Below are 20,944 nucleotides of genomic sequence, written 5' to 3'. Positions count from 1 at the left end.
CATCTATATGCTTCTTCCACACTTTGCTCACTAGAGGGTGCTCTGAAACCAATGTAATGGTTCCTCTGAATGGTGAATTACTACAGTAGTAGTTTATTGTGAACATGTAAACAATATTTAAAAAATATAAATTAAATAATAATACAAAAGTGGAAACTTAAAGACAACCGAGGAAAGGAAAAAACATGATTTAATTTACATATCCTAAAAGGAAGAGATACAACTTCATTAATCCCACCCCCTATTGAGCTCCCTCTTCCTCTTACATTACTCGTCACTCTAATTTCTACTGGTCCTGACCAGTAATTGATGGAGTTTGCCATATCAGTATTTGTTTTGATGATATTAGATAATGTTATCACACTTTTATTCACTATTTAAATAAAATTAAGATGTACAAATATGTTTGCACAGTGTGTTCCAGCTCAGTGACCCTGAAAACTGACTGCAGTGTGAAAAACAGCATGACTTTTCATGATTAGCCAAAGACAAAACAAGCAATAACTCTTTGAATAACATTTACAGTGAAGTGTTTTAGAGATATGCACAAAGAGTTTAGTGGTTTAGCCAGGGCTGACCCAAGCCTTTATGGTGCCCTAAGCTGAATTTGACTTGGGGGGGCATCTCACAGTAGCCGGTTCTTGGTTATTATTGGTCCCAATGTAACATTTAAAATTGCATTAATTATATTTGCCGTTAATCAAAGCAATCCAGTGTCACTCTACAGGGTTTGGTTGGTTTTCCATTACCTCCTCAACATGGGCGGGGTCATGAAACGGCTGTGACTTTGTTTTACACATGACACACAAAAACTAGTTACTAGTGACTTGTAAAGTGTACTGCATCATTAGAATTAATTAATTAAAAAGATTTGTTCACAGAATCATTCAGTACTTCCTCAGTGGCATGGTATTTTTTGCTGCTTGCGATCACTGGCTTTTGGCAGTGCTGTCGCTAAATACACCAGACTCAGATACAGATATAGACACAGCTGCTTTGTTAACTTATACCTTGGGCCAACTCTCTTTTTTTTTTTTTTTTTTTTTAAATAAACTTCCAAGCAAAAATAATATATTTTAAGATGATTTCATCAGTCATCAATAAAACCTGTACAGTAGGTTTTGCCATTGAACGTCCAGAGGTGTCAGAGATTCCAGCTGTCAATCGCACGCTTGTATAAAGTACCAAAAAGAGATACTTCAGTAAAAGTACAAGTATCTTACCAGAAAATAATATTACTTAAGTAACAGTCTTAAACTGTACAACATTTACTCTAAATGTAGAGTAAAATGTACTTAAGTTTCAGAAGTAAAGCTGGAAGGTTGTGGGTTCAATTCCTGGCTTTGTTAGTCTATATTTGTCCTTGAGCAAGGGTATGAAAGATGTGTGAATGGCAGAACTATAGTGTAAAGCAACTCATCAAGACTGAAAAAGTGCTATATAAATACAGACCATTACCAACTCTTCTTCTGACTTTATTTGGTAGTCGTGTGTAACAAAGATAGTTGTTGTAGTGGAATTACTAATGTACCGAAGTACAGTAAGAAAGTATTTGTCTATTGTTACATTACAACACTGGCTGTGCTTCATCATCCTTCCTCTGAATGAGAACATAAGTTACTGAATTAACATCACATGATACTGAAAAAGACTAGGAACCAGTGATTGAGACCATTACCTCCTCAAGAAAAAGTTTTCTGTGAGAAGTAAACTCTTTTCCCCATAGACGTCCAATCAATTATATCAATAGTTATTTTTGCGACCAGCTGAGTCACCTCCTAGTGGCTAGTCAATTTATTCTCATTTCCTGGTTTGGCTCGAGAATGGAGAAGACTACATCAATTTTTCATATACAGTACAGTCTATGGTCTCAACACATGTGGTAAGTACATACTGTTCCTGTTATATCATGTCTTCATGGAGAACTGCGTTTATGTCTCAGCACAGTTCAGGCTCACTGTGTGAGGATTAACCACTTACAGGGATTAGGAAAGGTCAAGGTGTGTTCATGCGTGAGGACCTGGGACTTCTGATCCCCACTGATGAACACACTGTCTCTCTGTGCTTCACTGAACATTGGTGTGTTTGCCTGTAGAGATTTACAAATATAGGCTGAACCACATTTAATGTCACACCCCTCCATAATGCCACTAATGACCTGAGTCACACAAAGGAAAATGTCACTCTACATGTCCACATATGTCTTAATTTTACATGGGTATATTTGGACAATAATGGTTCACTTGCTCTGAAGCTATAGGGCTTCTGAGGAGGATGTAGGATGCAGGATGCGTACCTTGATTGTAACAAGTGGTTATTTGAGTTACTGTTGCCTCTCTGTCATTTGGTTTTGATCCAGTCTCCTCATTCTATGCAGACCATTCTCTGTAAACCTGAAATACACAGACCAGACCACCTGGCACCAAAAACCTTGTCTACATGCCTAAATGCATTGAGATGCTGCTATGTGATTCGATATTCGTGTCAATCAACACTTGAACAGGTGTACCTAAAAAAGTGCCCAGTGATTGTACGCACTGTAGTGCTACAGCTTCCTGTAACTTTTTTGTCCCTGGGACAGCAGACACAGTTACATCTCCTACAAAATGTGATTTTTACTTTTTGTAAATTCATTTTAAATTAGATTATAGGCTACCGTAATGTCAGACCTCACGTATGTATTTCACATTGTGGTCATGTGGTGTATACTCCTAAATAGAATTGAATTCAAAATGAACTGGAACATAAATCCAGACCAAGACACAGTTACAAGATATACTGGTTTGGTGTGTTATTGTATTTTTGTTACCTCATTATGGCATTTTCTGGCATGAATGCTGACCTTGTCAGGACTAGAGTAGTCCTCATGTAGACCAAATTGTGGTCTTTATGAAGCAGAACCTCATAAAACTCAGCCTCACAATTGAGGAATTGGAGCAGTGGGCAGCACTGATCTGAGAGATACCACATGAGTGCTGTGTTATGTGTAAACATTTCTACAGATATCGATCAATCTATTATCTATGCTGCTTTTTTGGGCTATTTCATTAGAAAATTACCACACAAATGCTACCCTATCACTGCCCAGGGCATAATACTTTGTTAAGTTATGGTGGAGCTTACCTGGTTGTGCTCCAGCTGATCAACAGCTGGTAAAATGCCCTTACATTAAAAATCCAACATTTCAGGTGTTTTGAATTTGCTTTGTTACTAGAGCTCATCGAATGATACCAAACCATTGCAGCAGCCTACATGTGGCAGGATGAGTTAGAGGTGACTAGAAAAACAAAATTCTTCACTCTCAAAATGACAATATGTGAAAACATGTTCAATAACCTGTGTTGTTAATTAGATCTGCTTACATAGTGCTTTCCAGTTAAGACCAAAATGGTAATCATGACGATGTATGACAACTAAAACATGGGGACAAATATTTTAATATCAAGGCTGTTTGCTGAAATGCGTCACATGATCAATGTGTTTGACAGTTAGAAAACAACACAAATGACATTGCGTGAGACTCTCTGTTTTCATTATCGGTGTGTGTGTGGGTGTCCCAAGAACGCGCTCGCAGGAAGTTCCTATCCTGTCGAGAGCGCGAGATATGACGTAAGTCGCTTGCCGCGCAGTGATGATGGCGTCGCGTGAACGCGCAGTAAAAGTAATGGCTGCTCTGGATCGGCGGGTGCCTAGCCTCGATGATTTCGTGGGTCAAAGCTGGACTGCCTGGGCCGAGTGGGCCGGTGTGACAGCGGCAGATGGTAAGTAAACACCCTAACGCAAACACTGGCAGATACGAAGCCCTTTAAGCAAAGCAGCGGGGTTTATTTTCGTGGAAACGGAGCGCAGCGCTAACCATGTTACCCAAACAAAGACCCTGCCGGGTCCTAGTGCTGGGTGGGTAACATGTTGCTCTCTTCCAGGTCCCACTATAAAAGCGCTCATTAAGAAAGAATGGGATATGGTTCAAAGGATTTCACCGTTTCCGAGTGTGTTTAATAGTTGTGGTCACAAATCAAGCTGCCAGTGATTAAAAGACACGTTTCATTTAGGGGTGAAAGCAGTCGGCGGCGGCAGCAGCAGCACATCGGAGGCTAGTGTGGCTGGTTGGGCGAGCAACTTCTCGCCGTGGAAAGCTAGAGTAGCTTGCTAGCTAGCAAGAAAGCCAGACTGATCTATGGTTGACGACGAGGCACTTAGCTTTAGCATGCTAGTGGTAGCAGCAGGAGGAGGATTGAGATGAGACACCGGTGACGGAGGAGGAGTCTGGTGCTGTTGCCACCATGTAAATGGTGCTGGCCCATCCTTTGATGTTAGCAAACGTTACTCTGTGTTCTTTTAGCCTCCCTTTACATGTACTCCTTTGATGGACAGAGCCGATGCATCCATTTAACTGATGTTAACGTGTCGGTGTAAGACGGAATATCTCATATGTGGGACTTGAGCCCGAGTAGTGCTCTTGCCCTTCCCAGCTTTAAATAAGTGCGCTCACTCATTGTCTGGCATCTCTCCAAATGCTCCTCTGTCCACAACTATCACATAAAGTCATCCTCCACTTCACCGTACACTCAGCAAACAATGTCATACATGGTTGGTGGTATAAATCAACACACTTACTGGTTTCAGCAGACTGGAGGCCACACTTGTATTCTTGCCTTTGCAAGAGTACAAGAAGACCCGGGTTTGTGACCCAGTTTGGAACAAGGGCTGACAGGGATTGCATGTTCTCCCTGTGTGTGCATGGATTTTCTCTGGGTTCTCCCGTTTCTTCCCATAGTCCAAAAACATGAAGCTTTGGGGATTAGGCAGATTGGACACTCTTAATTGACCAAAGGAGTGAATGTGTCTATGTGGTCCTGTGATGGACTGGCGACCTGTCCAGGGTGTACTCCTTTTGCCCTATGTCAGCTTAAATTGGCATCAGCGCCCCCCCACGACCCTCATGTGGAGGATAAAGCAGTTGAAGATGAGTGAGTGAAAGAGTGGGGAGCTTGCCTGATGAGGGATCCCAGACTACACGATTTGTCAAACCAACTGAAGCCAACTGAGTCAAACTCTCAGGAGAGTGACCATGTCTACGAGAGTGAGAGTTATTTTCTTCTGACACTATTTCCTGTGTCCCACCTAGTTTTTGTCATTGGTTGTTGGCAACATGTGTTTGCAGTTGGGTCAGTAATCAGTACACACTACCCGATTGCGTCCAGAGTCAGCTCATCTCATGTTTTATTGACTGCAACTGAGGCCAGGTCGGGTCTGTTACCCTTACACACTTGCCGATTTGAATCTTTACCCCTCACTCACTACCAGATTTCTGTGCCAACCAGCCATGCCGTCTGTTCCCTACTAGTGCTGACTGGTGCAGACTCTGCCCAGCTGTGAGTCGTGGGTGAAATTCTGTGCACAGTTTAAGTAAGGTTCCACCTGTCATCATGAACCTGCCGTACAACTTTTGGCGAACTTCTGACCTTCCAAGTGGCTCATGTGTGTTTGTAATCTGTTGTTTCAGGGCCTGATGTGGATGACTGCAGCAAGAATGGCAAAAAGGCTGCAGAGGCCATGTCTCTCAGTAAGGAAGGTAAGTGTGCACAACATCATTTACAATATGTATTCAGCCCTGCTGTTGTTTGTGACATTCTTTCAATGCATCAGATTAAAGCCAGAGAAACACTGCCCCAACTGTCAGCTTATCAGCAAAGAATGGCAGCTAAATTGACAAGCTAAATTGTCTGTGAATTTGTGTACATTTTTTTGTACACACTGCCCCAAACGAGGACTAATGACAGTCATCGACTGTCTGATGGCCAACTGTCAGGGTGGTGTCTTTGGAATAGTAAAGCCCTGGGCCAGGCTTGTCTCTTCAACTGTTTCAACCGATGTCCCTACCTACCTTTACTTGGTAGGTAGGGACATTGAATGCAACAGACAACATGACAGATGGGGGACATCCAGCTGCTCTTTTCCCCTGCTCAGTTTGTGGCTGTTTCTCTCAACAAGCTTTGTATGATATAAGAATTAGAAATTATTTACTCTGGTACCCCAAGGCAAGGGTGCCAAAAAATGGACCGGTTGGAGCTGGTTGTTTTGGCACGGTTCCTCATAGTTCTTTCTTATCACCCGTGTTTTTCTCATCAGTAATACTCTGTGAAACTCAACAAACAACTGAATAGGAGAGAATCCATTTCTTGTTTTCAATTGCATGCACATTCACATTGTGTGCATTTGTGAACACGTATGTCTGCAGAAGTTGCACTGTAGATTATCCTGCTAGCTCACTAGTGTAGTAGTGCAGCAGGGTAAACTTCAGGTAATCTGTGTCTGAATTAGCAAGTATCCTTTTTCCTGCATGTTCAAGTCAGGTTGGGGGCAGCATTGCACCTCTCATTTTACATCCTGCTGGAAATTATTATTAGAAGAAGATCTCCTCGCCCTGTTCCTCTGAAGATTCTCCTGCTATTGTGAATGCATCTCACCCAGACAATGTCCCATTGTGATTGTCATGTGAATGGCAAACTTCGTAGAATGTCCGGACCCAATTCTTTGCACATTAACGGGATTTTTCAATGTCTGAAAACGGCTTCAGTGAATTGTGTCTCAGCTTCGCTTTGGTCTCCAACCTTGCCTAGAGACGGGGAGTAAATAGAGCTACTGGTTCACACTGACCAGGGCGAGTGTGAAAGCTTGCTAGTGTTGTGCATTGGCAGCTTTTGGCAGCTAGCCTGGGTGTCTGTAGCTGCAGATGTCTGATAGATACTCCCACTGAGTGTGTAATTGTTTAAGTGTGACTTGATAAATCGAAAAGTACCTTGGTAGTATTTGTGTTAAGGTATGCCTACCTTGTTAAATCTATCTACAAGAAGTTGGGTACATCTAGGGTAATCTGCCAGACTATTGCAGGCCTATTTACATTGTAATATATAGATATATAAATTGTATATAGAGAGACAACCTTTCACAGCACAAATTTGAGTCACTGCAGGTCTTTTACCTGTGGGAGGAAATTTTACTTTAAAGGCTCAAATGATTCACTTTGTATATTTTTAAACAAGTGAATATGTCATTACGGAACAAGATAAGTCATAATGACATTGGAGGTTACCAACTGATATTTACCCATTAAATACAGTTTTGTCCAACTCTCATGTTGAGAAAATATTTCATTTTTGCAGCTCTGTACCCAGCTGCCCCACAAAGTTACGTTGCATGTTTCCTAAGCTGCAGTGTTGCTGTATCTACATTTTCTCACCCAATCCATTCTCCACTCTCCCCCAGACATGTCCATCTTTGGCCTTTATCCTGGCCATGATGATTTCTACCTGGTGGTGTGCAGTCATTGTGGCCAAGTGGTGAAGCCACAGGCGTTTGAAAAGCACTGCGAACGACGGCACGGCCCTGTGGCGAAGCTGTATGCCAGACTGCGCTCTCCCACCCCTGCACCCCAGCCCCAGCAGAGGCCGCACCATGGCCACTCTCCTTCTCATGGGACCAGTACTTCTTCTGCTTCAGCCTGGGATGGTCGAGGGCAGGGCGTTGGGCAGCTACGAGCAGCCCCACCCTCGCCTTCTACCCCACCCCAGTACAGACACTCCAAGAACTCCAAAGACGGAGTACGGTAAGTACAAAGTGTGCACTTTACATACACTGGAAAATGAAGGCTAACAGCTAACTAGAGCTGAAACAATTAATCAATTATTAATCGATTACTAAATTAATTGACAACTATTTTGATAATCGATTAATCGGTTCAAGGCTGGGTGATTAAAACAAGATTTCCGATGTGAGTATTTTCTTTATTTCTTTGCTCTGGATAACAAAGAAATCATTAAAAGTGAATCATTTTGGTTTGTGGACAAAACAAGACATTTTAGAACAATAATTTCCAGGTTTGACAAACACAATCAACATTTTTTAAGGTTTTTTAATATTTTATGGACCAAACGATTAATCGAGAAAAAAATCGACAGATTATTCGATTATGAAAATAATCGTTAGTTGCAGCTCTACAGCTAACCGTACCCTGTGCAGAGCCAACAAAAATGCCTTCTGGTAAACCCACTAATGAACATGTCATAGCTGTATTTAAAATACTATAAACCATGAGGTTGTCGGACAGCTGCACTGGACAAATTCAAACACCCAATCACTGTGAATCACTGTGACTTCTTGTTGCCTTTTAATAGTTTTCTCTGCAATTAAGGGCCATTACAGAATATGCTGTGATTTTTTTTATTTTTTTGTATTTCAGAGTCACAATATCAAAACATTTATCAATAGCCAGCCAGCCTAACAATCTTGTGTAGAATTAAGGACTTAACGCAGAGATTTGTCTCAAGAAACATGGCAACAGCCTGATGCTCGCTCCTTTAGTGTGCGCTACAATTCGTCTTTCCAGTGGATTTTAGTTGCACATTAAGGAGGTAAAAATATATTTACCTCAAGGCATGTGGTGCTGGTTATAGTGCTGACAGTAATACATATGTGTCATAATGGTACAGAAAACCAAGCACTTCAAGCAAGAGGTGGGCTCACAATTCAAACATCTGCTTTGCTTATTCGCCTCCTTATGAAAAACGAAAGCAATTGCTTTATTTGCGCTCTTTGGCTGTTCTAAGACATTTTGAAATGACCAGGCCTGTTTCCCATTACATTTGTTAAGTTGTATTTCTATTGTAAGAAGTGAAAGAATGAAAAGCACGGTGATAGTCTGACCTTTATCCAATCAGATGACAGTTGAACAAAGACTCTTAATGGGCAGTTGGTGCTTGAACACCGTAGCTGTTACTTCCTCAACAAGTAGTGTGCACAAAACACAGGAAACAGAAGACATTGTTTTGTTGATCACTTGATAAAAAGTTAACTTTATTTGTCATGTTGCAGACATTCCCCACTGGATAAGTCATCGTCCTACAGCAGCCACACAGAAACATCAGTATTCAAGCAGCCACCACCGTTAGAGCCACAGATGAGCTCTCCACAGCCATCACTCAGAGACCCTCCCTGGCCACACGGGAGCACTCCACCTGGTAGGGCTTCACCCACTGACAGGCCCCCCAGCCAGAGCCAGAGGAAGGACGTATCTCTGGCCTCTGTGATGCCTGGCCATCGGATCCCCAGACCCTACAACAAAGTGGCCTCCAGTGAGTACAGATTGAGAGGTTGGTGTAATATGGAGTAAGAGGTCGAAGGGTGGACAGATATGATATGTTTTTTTGACTGATTATGCTTACTGGCCTTATAGTCAAGGTCTAATTTCTTTGACCTGGTCTAGAAATCTTAGAGATGAATCTTTAATCATTTACAACTGCATTATATCATAACAATACAGGATCAAATGTCCAGCAGTTGAAATTCATTTTATGCCTTTGAGCAGAGAGTTTTAAATCTGATTTTCCAGAGGCAGAGTATTATTCCCAGATGATTCATGACTTTGAAGTTGTGTTATGACTAGAATTCTTAAGTGCATTTGGAAGTCTGCAGATGTATGTCTTTACTGAGCTGTTAACACTTCATACAGAGCCAACAGAAGTCTAAACAGCATCACAATGAGTCAGGTGGCCATGATCCCTATAGCACATGATAAGCCTTTGTTTACCTTGAGCACATCTGAGAGTTTGAGTACCGACCAGCAAACTGGGCCTTCAACAGCTCGACTCAACCAATTGAGCTCAGTTGTTTCTCATATTAGCAGGCATGCAGCTATTAATCATCAGAATATTTCCATATTTCTGTTTTTGACTACCACCAGGGCTGTCAACAAAGAGGATGATGCTAATCTGTTGTGTCATGCACTAGTTTACAGTGTCAGCATTTGGTTGCTGCTGATTTTGTCAACTCAATCTAAAGCCCCCCGAAAGTCCTTCCATACTTTTCACGGAGAGTTGTGTACTTGTTCCACTGATACATATACATCCATGGTTGCATTCAAACTAAAATGAGGGTCTGGCATCTCATGCATGTAAACCCGATCCACGTTCCATTCCAATATGTTTTCTTTCCAAGTTCAAATTGTGGTACACAAGCTTCCTCTGGTTCTACTGTATATACAAAAACCAGGGCATGTGATCGGAGTGGGGCCGAGGAATTTTGACCGGAGTGCGTAGAAAATGAAACAAGCAACAAAATATTTAAATATGTTAAATAATAATTAGAGTCACCTTACCTCCCGCTCCATCTTCATCTAATTTCACTATACAGTGTTTGGAGTATTCTGTATGTGAGGAAGAGGAGGATGATGAGAGAGCAAATTACCTCATTGGGAATAAATCTGCCTCCTGTGAATAGTCTGTAGGTGACTTTTCTTGGCCTATTTACACCACTGTATTTTAACGTTGGCGATAATGGTGTTCCTTTGAGAGCTCAATATTTCTTCAGGTGGTACTTGGTATAAAAAGTTTGAGAACCATTGACTGAGATAATTCGACTTAATTTACAGTACAAAAAATGTGGGCATACAAGGGTGTAAATTTCATCATCTATCCTTGTTGACGTTGACACTATGCACTCTTCTGCATGCAGCCCCAAAATGTGTGACTATGAGGTCCATACACACATTGACTGGGCCTTAATTAGGAAATTGTTTTAAGGCATCAGGTCTGCATGCGTGGACCATGAACATGTACACAACTCTACGGGAAGTTTTGAAAAGCCTTAATAATAACTTGTGTCTTTTTTTCTTCCTTCCCTCTACGTGTCACCCAGAAATATCATTTATGTTACTGGTTATGTAGTTTTGTTTTTCAGTGAGATATTCATAGTGAGCATCAGTGTTTAATGACTGCAGCCTGTGGTGACTTGCTTACTGTATTATTTGTGTATTAACATCAACCACAAAAGATTCTACTTCATCAGCAGCACTGAGAGAACAGCTATCGATAATCAAAAAAAGAACCAACCGTACAAAACCTATAGCCTTTTTTCCCCATCTTTGAAAGGCAAGCAGAACTGACTATATAGTAAGACCTATAGTTGTTTTTAGTTTGTGCTTGCACAGCAGGCAGGCAAAACTCAACTACACTGTCAGACTACACATGAGATTTTTAGTTTGATACCCTGGATAAAATGTAAGTAAAACAGCAAATACAAAAATAAACAAACTAAGAACTAACATTTTGACAGTGGACTTGCATTTTCACAATCTGTAATGAGGGAAAAAGTCCCCAATCTCATTTTCCACCATTTCTGCATTCATCAGGTGCTACTGAGCAGGACTTGGCATGTGCATGTATTTAATTGGCACAACATTAGAGCTAGTGTTTTATTGGAGACCTGAATCTGTACTGTGCCACTGTTTTGTTTTTTGTTGTCATTTTTACTTTGCATTGTTAATTATCTAAACCAAGCCTTTTACTGTATTCACACAGTTTGCATAAGGGAAGTTACTCGGCTTCAGCGGGGTATGTCATTGTCAGTATCAGACACACAGTATTTATGAGCGAATGCACTGTTTGTTAACTATTTGACAGCTTTCAGAGCTCAGTACTCATAATAACTCAACAATAACTGTAGTTAAGTTTGTGAAACTGAAAAAAAAAAATACTGAAACACTTATGTGAAAGCTGTTACACGGCCTGTGTAAGACCACTGTATTGATTAAATGTAGCATATCATTCTATATAACACACTTGGTGTTAAGTTTAATGAAGTGCAGAAAGTGTGTTTTGAAATCACTGATAAAAGTTGCTTGTTCATTGTGTTGACTGTTAAAGCTGACATCGTGTGTTTGTTTCTGTAGAGAGGGAGTGTGACTTGGACAAACACTGCGGCGTCCTTGATCCTGACAGGAAGAAAGTCTGCACTCGCCTTCTGACATGCAATGTAAGCTTTAACACACAAAGCTTTACCTACACTCTTTATTTTTCTTTGTTTCCTCTGCTTTTTTTTGCTTTTTTTGTTTGCTTGCTATATTTCTGAGTATGGTTAAAGAAGCACTATGTAACTTGCTGGACCTGTAAGTGTTTTCAACTGACCTCAGCTCAGCATTACTCATGAACATGCTGGGCCTGATTTATGGCAGTTAAAGTCTCATTAACTATTATTTAGACAAACACTTCTCACAGCCAGATTTTGGTCGGACTAAGTAAAATAAAAATGCTTTTTAATGTCATATAAACACATTAAAATCGAGCTAGTCTCAGTCAGACTAACAAACCTGGATCATGTGATTCATAGTCCAATTACCTCTGCATGTATACGCTTAGTCAGACCGGAGTCAGATTTCCCAGTCTTTGACCTAGAAGTAGAAGGAACAACGTATAAACTGCAGTATTGTTGCCGGAAATTATATGGAGGCGGCATCTTTCTTCGGGCAACAGAGCAACCACAAGATCTAATTTCTATGACAATGAACGTGTACAGCAGGTACGGAACATACACAATGCGATCCATCTCACCATTCACTGTTTGTTTTTCTGTGACGTAAAGGTCAACAGGAAACTCATTCTATACCCGCTGGCTTATAGAGAGATACAGCGCCACCTACTGAAGTGGAGTCAAACTACACAGCCAATCGATTTTCTCCTCTGCGTGTATACTCAGTCTCGGCAAGTTGTTCGATTTCCTGTCTTAGTCGGACTACATACTTAGCTCAATTAAACTGCTCATGTAAACGTACTGAGTGTCCCTACCCAGCCACCAAATTGGCATACTGAAAGGACATTAGTCCAGGTGCAGTGTGGGAATGAACAAAGCTCCATGTTCCTGTTATAAGTCAGTTAGCCAGGATTCTAAAGCTGTTATTTTAAGGATAAAAAGTTGCATAGTGTTGCTTTAAACAAGAAGTACTGGTGACTGTTAGTCCTGGAGTATGGTTTCTGAAGACAAATTTGATTTAGAAGGTTATTATGACAGAATACACTGTTATAATAACTGATATTTTCCATTGGTTATTAATGAAATTTAATGATGAAAAGATCGTTGGACTATTACATGTTTCATATTTTCATAATGAGTTTCTGTACAAGTGTTCAGGAATAAAACAGTATGTCACAGTGGTGCTCTACCCTCAGTCTTGGTATTTTGGTGTTTTGATGACGGTAGTGGAGAGAGCTGTCCAAAGCAATCTTGCAGACTCACCTGTAGTTCTTAACAGCACTTCACATTATTGTCTTACACATTGTGTCATACATTCCTTATGTTTTCTCTCATAAACATACGGATATCATTTCAACAAGTATTGAGCTTTTTGAATATTTTGATATTACAAGCCAAATATTTCCACATTTGCACTTAGGCAAAAGTGTTGATGTCTGTGCTGATGAGTTGGAACGTCTTCTTTGTTTTCATGCTGTAGGTAGTGCACTAGGTAAATAGTATGCTTAAGTAGAAGTTAAGTCATCTTCGAAATCTAAATGACCAATTCTTATTTTACCAAATGTGCTTGAATTCTGTGTAGATGTGTAACATTTCAGCTGATTTTTACAGGCAGTCACATGTCATTGGATCAAAGAGATCACAAGATCAAATTGTTGAACCACATAAAGAAGGGTGTCAATTGTTCTACAGATCCTTTTTTTCAGTAACGTGTAAAACCACGTGGTATGATTAAACGAACAAGCATTAAACAAAATCTAATCATTTTTGAACATGTAGTAGAAAGACAGATCATGGTGTGAGTGACTCCAGAGTAGATTTACACTGCAGTCGTAGCATCTAGTTACTGATGACCATTGAGTAATAGTGAGCACAGTGAAAATGGCATAGGAAGTGTCCTTATATGGTGGATGGTGTACCGTCTGTGAAAGAGGAAGTATGTGTGAGACCACATCAAGCTGGTTAGCAACAGGATGACCTTATTAACAGGAAGTGACAGGACTGACAGGAAAGACTTGCAGGAAAACAGGCTGTGTCTTATACTGTAACTGCTGTATGTGAACAGGGTGTCATTTTATATGAGACACTCATTTTACATATGGGAACATACATTTTCCCAATGACATCCATCGGAGTAAAACCCAGTCATGATAACAGCAACAGGTTGACCTGATGCATATATTAAATATGCTTCTAATTAATAATAAAAAAAAAAAGCCTTAAGACAAAAACAATGCAGATTAGTTTTTTTGATTAAATGCTTGCCATCGAAAACATTTGAAACATTTTACTCAGAGTGAAATCGAATAGATTATCTTGTGTATTGTAGGGAAAACAGGCAAATCAGAACTTGTTTTCTTTTGGTGTACTTCCATGATATGAACTGTTCTAATGACTTTGATAGGCAAGTGCCATTTTTACATTCTGTGGGAGTAACCACAGCCTATTGCGAGAGATAAGTGGTTCAAAGTAAATGTAAAGTGTAGTTTATGAAGGACGAGGTTATAAAAAGCTATGCCTTTTTGGATTTAATTATTTCATCTTTCTATTTGATTGCTGCAGTTGAGAAATGAGACATTGTTGTTTACTTGGGGGATCCTCTGAAACGGTCTTTTATATTATAGTTACCTACAGTACAACTCCCATCAACACAGTGGTTCCTGCACTTTTTCTGCAGAGCATCCCCTTTGGCAGATACATACAGACACACATAATTTCTTAACTACTTGTACAAGCTTTCAATTGTGCTTGCCAGGTTATGTGAATTCTAGGTAGAATAAAACAAATTTCTAGGAAGCTCACTTGGCATGAACTAATTTGACGGTATTTTGTATGTATTAGACATTTGTTTATGTTTAAAACTTAGACAGATGAATCCAGCTTAACTACTTGTATCCTGTGTTCTTGTCCTCAGATTCACTCCATCCACCAGCGGAGGAAGGTGGTGGGCCGCAGCAAGAATTTTGACCTGCTGGTGGCAGAACTCAAGACCAAGGTTAGAGAGAAAGGGACGCTGTCGTTGGAAGGAGGCCCCACCAGTGGACGATCCCCAAGCCCAGAGGCCCCCAGGGAACAGGCTGGGGCTCCACACTGCAGAAGACCTCTGGCCAGCCTCCCTGCTTTCAGGTTGGTGAGCTTTACTGAAGTATTGTCATGTGTTTATGGTATGGTGGAAGCTAGGAAATTCCCAGAGCCATGGTTCTCAAACTGTGGTACGTGTACCACTGGTGTTACACAAGCTTCCTCTGCTGGAAAATCAGAAATACCAGGGTATGTGAATTTTGACAGGAGTGCATATAAAAGTAAATAACATTAAAAATGACGATAATAAATTAAATAATAATAATAATTAGAGTCACGTTATCTCTCGTTCCATCTTGCCAGTGTCTTAAGTATATGTGAGGAAGATGAGGATGTTGAGAGCACATTATCTTATTGGGAATAAATCTGCCTCCTGTGAAAAGGCCGTAGCTGACGTAGATTTGCTCGGCCTATTTATACCGCTGTATTTCAACGTTGGTGATAATGGTGTTACTTGGTATAAAACATTTGAGAAGCACTGACCTATAAAGTTAAATTATTACTAACTTATATTTTCCACAAGTCTCACCTTTACTGCCCAAGCAGAAAATGACTGTGGACATCAAACTGCAGTGAGCATCCAGACTCCTTCATTTCACTGTTAAACCACAGGTTGACAAAGAATATTACATAACAACCAAAAATAGCTGTTTGCAGAGTCAGTTCTTTCCTCATCTCTCTCACACACACATATTAATCTGAGCTTTGTTTTTTTTTTCTTAGTTCTCACTTCTCACTTTTCTTTCTTTGTTCATTGCAATGCGGAGGATTTACAAATCATCATGACAGACAGAATGAAATGTCATTAGCATTAATTTAATCATGAAAATTACCCGAGGGGGCGATCATGATGTTTATGATGATTTAATAGTAGTCATGCCATTTCATGGTATAATTTATACCATATGATGATAAAGGATCATTTTAAGAGGTTGCAGGTAGCTTTCATGCTCCCAGCAGTTTCAAGGGTTAGCATTTGGTCATTGATGTCTTTTTATGTGGCATGATGTCATTTTGTAACATAATAGTGATGTTGATTTGATGTCATTCCTACCTAATGGTTATGCATTGATTTTTTTCTTCAGCAGGCAAACAGAGCTTTGCTTAACACCTGCACTATGTCAGAACGTTCAGTGTGCATGTGTTGTCCTGTGCTCTTGGCTTGGCTGGTGCACAGGGTAACTAGTCTACACCTGCCACAAAGTCAGATCTAAATTCCACTTGCAATAGAGACATCAGTTCACCAAAAGGTGGGCTAACATAACCTAGTTTGAAGCTTTGTCATTTTAATGTTGGTTTAAAGTCAAGATCTTCTTGTAATAGCACAATGACGACACCTGAATGTCTGATCCAAGGTTCTTTTCACACCACAAACGAATAAAACCATACTTTCTTTTTACCTTTTTTTTTTCATAGACATTTTGATCCTCACCAAGACCACCTCTGCTTTGTTCCGATTGTCAGTCGCATTGCTCAATTCCAGATTAGATTTGATGGGTCACATTCTGAACGGACCTCTCAAATTGCATGCATGCATGCACACAAATATCTTTTTGTATGCGTCATCAGCGACAACAGAAAACATATTTGTGTGATCCCTCAGTATTGAAGTAAGAGATATGTAAGATAAGATGTGCCTTTATTGATCCTCCACAGGGGACATTCAGAAACAGAAGCTAATAAAAGTGAATTTGTGAATGAGCTTTAGCTCCGGAGGACAGCACTCCTGCATTGGAATTCACTGTCAAAAGATCAGATCTGAGTCCCTCATTTTAACAAAAACAACCTGATATGAGATACTCCAGCCTGGTAATCTGAACAGACATTAAAAGAATGCTTAAAAGAATTCTAGGAGAAATGCATAAAAATGATGTGAACAGTATTATTATAAATGTGAAATCAACAGTTGAAATTTTGTTTTGCAGGTCTGCTGGTGTGTCCGAGTGTGTCGCAGAGGAGGAGAAGCAGCGGCAGGATGAGGGAAGTCTCCGATCACCATCGCCTCTCGTTCATGGACGTATCTCCAGTGATGAAAGTGAAGCAGAAGGACCTGAGGAGCCCTCGGATTTCTCATCGTCTGCCACACATCCTAGACCAATGGCGGTAGGCAGTTTGTGTGTGGGTTTTAGTGGCATAGGGGCTCAGAGTTCACTGTCCGAACTCCCAACTACGGCATCTGTGCTGTCACTATTGTATATGTACAATCAACCTTTTAAAGTCTTATAAGAACATACATTCACTATATCACCCCAGATTAACACGGTGGCTTGTTTCTCTAGGTGTGTTCATTCGGCAGCCACGCATTTGGTCACGGCATCTACACATTTGACAGGAGACTGCACCACTTGAGGTCAGCGCTCAGCAGCATGCTGGAACAGCACATCAGCGCCCACCTTTGGAAGTAAGAAGCCTGAGTTTACATTTGTTCCTTCTTTGGCTTTGTTCTTCTTTCGTGATCCTAATCCTTGAGAGTTGACTAAAGTAACTATGTGTCTTTTTAACATTTTAAGAGCAGAATCTACTCAATGTATACTTTTTTAATTGCCATTTTTTCCTAGTTCTTTATACGGTTTTACTGCGTGTTTATACACAAACATATTTAGCTTGAGTCTGCTCAGTTATTTCAACAAACCGAAATACTATTTGAACATAGTAGAAGATGATGTCGGTATCACAGTGGAAAATACAGACAACAAACAGAACCCTGAACTGTATTTTTATGGTAAAGGTGGAAAGGTTTTGTGGCAAAGGATTAAGAATGTCAAAGGGATAGATCAGGTTTTTTTTTTTTTTTTTTTAATTGTTGTTGTATAAGGTACTGTCACATAAGCCTCTTTCACGTTGACATTATTGGGTACACTCTGAACTTTTCACACAGTTGAAGCTGCAAAAAAAGGTGATAAACCCCATTTCCTTTGCCAGTGGTTGTCCTGCCCTTTGTCAGTAGAAAATAAGAAGCAACTTCGAAGCCTTCTGTAATAATTTATGGTGGTTACTATAATGAAATTATAGTATATACATTTTTTTTTACTTTAGCCACTCCTTAAATCAATCGTTTTAGATTGTCCGATTGACAAAATTAATGATATTGAACACTGTCCCAAATTTTAAAAGTAATCGATTACTAAATCATTCATCAACTATTTAGATAATCATTTCATCTTGGGGTTTTTTTTGTTGGTTTTTAAATAATTAAAACAAACTTGCTGGTTTTTCAGCTTCTTGAACCTGAACATTGTCTGGTTTCTTTGCTCCGTAAAAAATATCAAAATCATTTATCCTGACATTTGAGAATATCATTTTCCGGTTTGGGAAACAGATCTAAATTTTTTTTTTAACATTTTCTGGACCGAACCAATTAATTGATTAAGCAAGAAAATAATCAATGGATTAATCAGTTAAATTCATGTCATTTCTTAAAACTTCAAGGTATCTAATATATTGATTTCTGAATCCATTGTCTCCGAATACAGGAAAATACCTCAAGCCACAGACCTTCGAACTCCACCTTCCTCAGCCAAGACCATCACTTCTTCGTCCCCTTCCTCCATAGCCAACATGTCCTCCTCATCACATTCTAAGGTCCGAACAGGAAGTCATATCAGCTCTTCTCTCAAAACGGCATCCTCTTGCTCCTCCTCCTCCTCCCCCTGTTCTGCTCCGGGGAGAACGCAGTCGGAGAACTCTGGGGGCAGTGGCAGCAGCATCGGTGGTGGTCACCTGGTGTCTCCAGGTAAGCCTGCAGTCGCATGTCAGGTGGGTGCTGCGCAGTCCAAGAGCCCAGTGGGACGTTCCAACAAACAGGCGGGGAAGCTGCGCGAAGATGTTGCTACTGCCGCTGCCCTCCGCAAACGGAAGGCCCCGGCACAGGAAGGGGAGCACTCGGGCCCCGACAGGAACTGCATCATTCTCCAAGACCGGGGCCGTCCACCCTCTGCCACCTCTTCCTCCTCTAAAGCCCCCATTCCCTCAACCCTTCCACACGGACAGACCAATGGCACGCTTTCCCCCAGCAGCAAACCCCGTCCACAGCCCTCGCCATCAGAGTCCCACTCACCTGCCGCTAAGGCGGTCTGGACCTACAAACGGACACACCCTTCTCTGGGCCATCCATCACCTACAGACACCAACAACTCCCACAGCCGGGCTGTATCGGGGGACTCAGGACTGCATGGACAGGGCAGTGGGAGGGGCTTTGAGCATCAGGGGCTGGTGAAAAAGCGCAAGGGGGGAACCATGGAGGAGCATTCGCCATCCTCCAAACCCTCAGCACACCGCCTGCCCTCCTCCTCTTCCAGCTCTGCCACAACCTCTTCTCCACGGTCCAACTTCTATCCCTGGAAGGACAGTAAAGGAGGGGGTCTGGCTGGAGGTGTGGAGAAGAAACTCGGCACACAGAAGGTGAGTTTAATGAGACAAAACACAAGGAAATAAGCAGCTCTCAGGGTGATGGGAAAAGTAGCATGGAAGGAAATTTTTTTTACAAACTGCGACACACAAGTGTCCTTGTTCCTTTTCCAACACTCGTCTTCAATATTTGTGATCAGTAGTAGAGCTGAATGTGTTAGGGTTCTGGGTATTCTGGATATTCAGATTTGATCAGATTTGATCAGATTACAGGTCTCTCTCAAAATCCTCCTTGAGTAGAGCAGGTCATGCAAAGTGGGGTCCTTCAGACACCACATAGCATTCTGGGAATGCATACATGAAACAATAACAACTGTGTCATTAGGTGGGTTTTCATCAATCTGTTTTAATGCTCATTTTGGATTTGTGCATTAAAAACTTCAATAGAAACTAAATTTATTTTTTGTTTGTCTTGAAATAATGCTTAGAGGTGTTTATGCTTAAGGGAGGTTGCAAAGTTAAAGTGTAATGAAAATAAAATAATGTGGAGGAAGTGTCCCAACTAGTCACTGCTCAGAAAAAGGTGCAAAATGTGGTTGTTACTGTGAGCTATTTACAGCGTGTGGTGTCTAACCGATTAACATTAGTTTAGCTAAACCAGTCTTTAGTGGAAAAAACTATTAAAACTTGAGTAACTTTAGATCTAAAAGGTCTGTCATTGTATCTTGAGGTTTTTTTCACTGCTACAAACTGTTTCTATGGCAACAATCTGTGACTCATGATAAATTAGAGACCACAGTAATGTTTTCTTAATTAATAAAGAGTGGAGTTGACAGTTTAGCAGCACAAAATAAAAAAGTTAGACATATTTAAAGGAGCATTACTCCCAAATTCCAAAAACTTGACTCGGATATTATTTCTGACTCTGACTTTCCTCACAGTGTATATTAATTTTTTTTAATGAGTATACAAATAAGTTGACAAAAATAACTGATTTCAAATTTTTCTTTTTCTCCACAGCCAAAATTGCACCATTAAGTGTGCCTGCCTTACAAGCCACTATGACGGAGCCAGCTCTGCGGCCTCCAAGGCAACAGGACTCAAAAGTGTGTGTGTGTCTTTTGTCTATTGAGCACATGTTGGAAGTGTGTGTGTGTGTGTGTGTGTGTGTCAGGTTGTTTGTGTGTGAAGAGTATGGATGTTTATGGTGTGTGTGTGTGTGGATGAATGTCTGTGGGAGAACTGGGGGAGGGTGGAATGAAATTCAGAGTATGGATTTAGAAAATACCTCAAGACCATCCGGTTATGCTGCTAAATTAAATATGTTGGTTTATAAAAATGGATTAAAAAATGTCCTTTACACTTGGCTTCTCTGACTTGATATTTTTTGTTCTGTTAACATATTTCACTCTATACATATACATATACATATATATATATATATATATATATATATATATATATATATATATATATATATATATATATATATATATATATATATATACCTGCTATAGTAGGGCAGATAAATGAAAAATAATATCAATGCCATGATTTAGTTGTATTCCTTAAGTATTTACTAAAATCTATTGTACATATTTTACAGCAAATTAAAACTTCATTACGAAAATGAAAAAAACATTTATTTGTATTTAATGACCTTTCACAGCCCACACTTTGGAAATTACTGCTTTAGTATATTAAAACAATT

General features: G+C 40.3%; 1 protein-coding gene across 4 annotated transcripts; it reads left to right on the top strand.

The window, feature by feature from the left end:
* The first annotated feature begins 3,609 nt into the window (after positions 1-3,609).
* atxn7l2a (ataxin 7-like 2a) lies at positions 3,610-20,595 on the top strand. 4 transcript variants are annotated; one of them, XM_058632513.1, is made up of 12 exons: positions 3,696-3,761; positions 5,308-5,409; positions 5,507-5,575; positions 7,270-7,609; positions 8,875-9,134; positions 11,358-11,390; positions 11,729-11,811; positions 14,720-14,931; positions 16,812-16,989; positions 17,166-17,287; positions 18,360-19,287; positions 20,254-20,595. In XM_058632513.1, exons 3-12 carry the CDS (start codon positions 5,557-5,559, stop codon positions 20,269-20,271), a joined length of 2,193 nt encoding a protein of 730 aa, XP_058488496.1. In that variant the 5' UTR covers positions 3,696-3,761; positions 5,308-5,409; positions 5,507-5,556; the 3' UTR covers positions 20,272-20,595. The 4 variants fall into 4 exon arrangements, with proteins under 4 accessions (XP_058488493.1, XP_058488495.1, XP_058488494.1 ...); XM_058632510.1 differs by lacking the exon at positions 5,308-5,409 and having other exon boundaries at positions 3,610-3,761; XM_058632512.1 differs by lacking the exons at positions 5,308-5,409; positions 11,358-11,390 and having other exon boundaries at positions 3,610-3,761.
* The last annotated feature ends 349 nt before the right edge of the window (positions 20,596-20,944 follow it).

Source organism: Solea solea, chromosome 6 (genome assembly GCF_958295425.1).
Source record: "Solea solea chromosome 6, fSolSol10.1, whole genome shotgun sequence".
Classification (NCBI taxonomy): domain Eukaryota; kingdom Metazoa; phylum Chordata; class Actinopteri; order Pleuronectiformes; family Soleidae; genus Solea; species Solea solea.
The sequence above is the reverse complement of the archived record's forward strand: the minus strand, read 5'-3'. Positions and strand labels throughout refer to the sequence as shown.

Excerpts from the sequence above, each read along its gene's own strand:
- atxn7l2a (XM_058632510.1), top strand. The coding sequence starts at position 3,632 with ATGATGGCGTCGCGTGAACGCGCAGTAAAAGTAATGGCTGCTCTGGAT. Across the intron at positions 9,135-11,357 it reads CTACAACAAAGTGGCCTCCA|TTTGCATAAGGGAAGTTACT; the intron begins GTGAGTACAGAT and ends GTATTCACACAG. Across the intron at positions 14,932-16,811 it reads GCCAGCCTCCCTGCTTTCAG|GTCTGCTGGTGTGTCCGAGT; the intron begins GTTGGTGAGCTT and ends TTTGTTTTGCAG.